This window comes from Drosophila bipectinata, chromosome 2L (assembly GCF_030179905.1).
Source record: "Drosophila bipectinata strain 14024-0381.07 chromosome 2L, DbipHiC1v2, whole genome shotgun sequence".
Taxonomy (NCBI): domain Eukaryota; kingdom Metazoa; phylum Arthropoda; class Insecta; order Diptera; family Drosophilidae; genus Drosophila; species Drosophila bipectinata.
Window position 1 is genome coordinate 17815220 of NC_091736.1, and position 2265 is coordinate 17817484.

The 2265-nt window shown below is 47.2% G+C and overlaps 1 protein-coding gene across 1 annotated transcript; it reads right to left on the bottom strand.

Annotated features, from left to right (window-relative positions):
• Window positions 1-336: 336 nt before the first annotated feature.
• On the bottom strand, window positions 337-1974 carry LOC108132207 (serine/threonine-protein phosphatase 4 regulatory subunit 2). Its single transcript, XM_017251531.3, has 2 exons — window positions 1529-1974; window positions 337-1466 (listed from the first exon to the last, which is right to left on the bottom strand). Exons 1-2 carry the CDS (start codon window positions 1914-1916, stop codon window positions 451-453), a joined length of 1404 nt encoding a protein of 467 aa, XP_017107020.3. The 5' UTR covers window positions 1917-1974; the 3' UTR covers window positions 337-450.
• Window positions 1975-2265: the final 291 nt, after the last annotated feature.

Below are 2265 nucleotides of genomic sequence, written 5' to 3' on the forward strand. Positions count from 1 at the left end.
ACAAGGAGCCGCAGGGGATTCGTCCTGTTAAATTTATTTCAGTGCAGCGGGAGACCCTCCATCGATGTGTGAATTGCTCGCTCGAACTGCCCATTTAATGAAATTAAAACAAAATTTCAGCGCAAATTTAATATTCAGTAGAAGCCATTCGGCTACTCTGCACGGGAGGCAATAATATAATAATAAGCATAATAATGGTATTAAAATTATTGCACCTGGCCACTGCAGCGGACAGTAACACGGAATATCATGAAAAATTGCACCGCTCAATTACGGGAGTCAAATGGCAAAAGGCGATTGCAAAAGTCAATGAATTAATGAAGTGAATATCACATGGGAGTTGAAATTTGTTTTTATTACAACAACAGAGAATCATTGGAACATTGTAACAAACAGAAAGAAACTAAATAACAATTTGAAGAAACACAAACGGAAATCAAAAAACAAATGCTAGTCGCAGAGAAACCCCAGCCGGGTTGCAGACTCCAGAAAATTGGGCTTTTCAAGCTGCCCGGGCTGGGGCTCGAACTTTAGCAACTGATCAATGGTATAGCGCTGGATGATTTTTCCAGACTTATTAAAGATCGTCTTCATAGGACCCTGAGGAGCGGATCGGGGGCTCCGGGGGGGTGTGTGCCTCGAATATGTGAGGTTGCCTTTGCGCTGCTCGCCCTGGAGGACCCTGGCCGGCGGACAGAAACGCGGCGACGCTGCTGCCTTCGCATCCTCCAGCTTTATGACCTGTGTTGGCATGATGTTGTATGAAGTCGAAGACACTAGTGGCTCCACCATCCTCGCATGAGCCAGATTAGGCTTCCAGTTTTTGTCCTCTGGATCAGTGCAATGGTCAGCGGCGTCTATGGTCGCCAGGAGCTTCTCCCTGCACTTTTCATCCCACTCCTTGGTTGTCGGAATATATCTCTTTCGAACTCGACTGCTGGTTTTCGGTGGCGAGGGGCTCTTTTTCTGCTTTGGCACTTGGGCCACTTGTGGCGCCTCCAGCTCTGTCTTCATTTCCCGCAGGACTCGTTCGATTCGCTCCTTCTTGGCTATTCTCAGACGGTCCACGCGGATCCGTTCCTCGGGGCTAAACTGGACGGGCGACCGCGAGAGGTGTATGATTAGATTGGCTTTTTCGGACTCTTCGGTGTTTTCACCGGAACCGACCAGAGGGCCTCGCAGGCGTCTCTGTTCCACTAACTTCAAGGCCTCCAGGGCGACCTTCCGCTCCTGCTGCCGTCGCTTTTCATCGGCCTCAACTCGCTTTTCTGCCACCAGCGCATTCTGGAGGTCAGCTTCCGACGGAGTTGTCTCATCATTTTTGGCCAACTTGGCTTTTCCTTCAGTAGGCTTAGCCTCGGCCGATACTACCTTAGTTTCATCCTTTGTCTTCTTCACCCTCTTGATTCGTGGCACTATCATGTAGTCGACATCGTTGAGTAAAACTACCTGGGCAGTCCGAGAAGCTATATAATAGGGTTTAGAAAGAGGTATCACTGAGTTTCAAAGGGCTTCGAAGAGTGTTTACCTTTCTCGGACTTTTTTGGGAACCCCTTCCAGGGCAGCGTTAGTTTGGTCTTAAGTTTTGGCTCATTACATTTGCTAGAAACTAAATCTGCGTCAATTCCTTCATCTGTGACTGTCTGAGAATGTTCTACCTTGCAACGCGGAATAAACTCCTGGGCATTGACGTTTAGCTGTACGGCGGCGCCTCCTGAGACTCCTGACTCCGGCTCGTCACCGACACTGTTGCCCTTGACAATATGGGGACTCGGAATGGGCGATTTAAGGATCTCAAAAAGGGCATGACTCTCAATCAGGTTGTTCATTGTAGGCTCATATATTTTACTGTTGGATCTGATGCAGCTGTATGTGATTCTTGAAGAGTTATTGCAGAGGAATGTTTGTATATACATATATGCCTATGGGCAGAGCTGCTAGGTATATCACCGGATGTTTTTTAATATTTGAGATATGTGGCAAGGCCTGCCAAGACGGGACGACACTTAACAGATAGATGATTAGGGGTTTCTAGCTTCTCAGCCTATAATATTTAACCATTTGTGCTTAAAGTCAAGCTAGGATTAAAGGTTCTAGTAACTTGCCTCGCCTGCAAGCTCAAAGGAAAATAAATATCCAATCACTCCCCTACCAAATCGCCTAGCAGTCCGTGTACATTTTGCCATTGTTGACATTTATTCGCACAATAAACACAAAGCCAAGGCAGCCAAGGAAGCATGGCTAAAGTAGGTGCAGTCCTGGAGC

Coding starts and splice junctions, on each gene's coding strand:
- LOC108132207 (XM_017251531.3), bottom strand. CDS start 1,916: ATGTATATACAAACATTCCTCTGCAATAACTCTTCAAGAATCACATAC. Junction 1,467..1,528: donor CCCAAAAAAGTCCGAGAAAG/GTAAACACTCTT, acceptor CCTATTATATAG/CTTCTCGGACTGCCCAGGTA.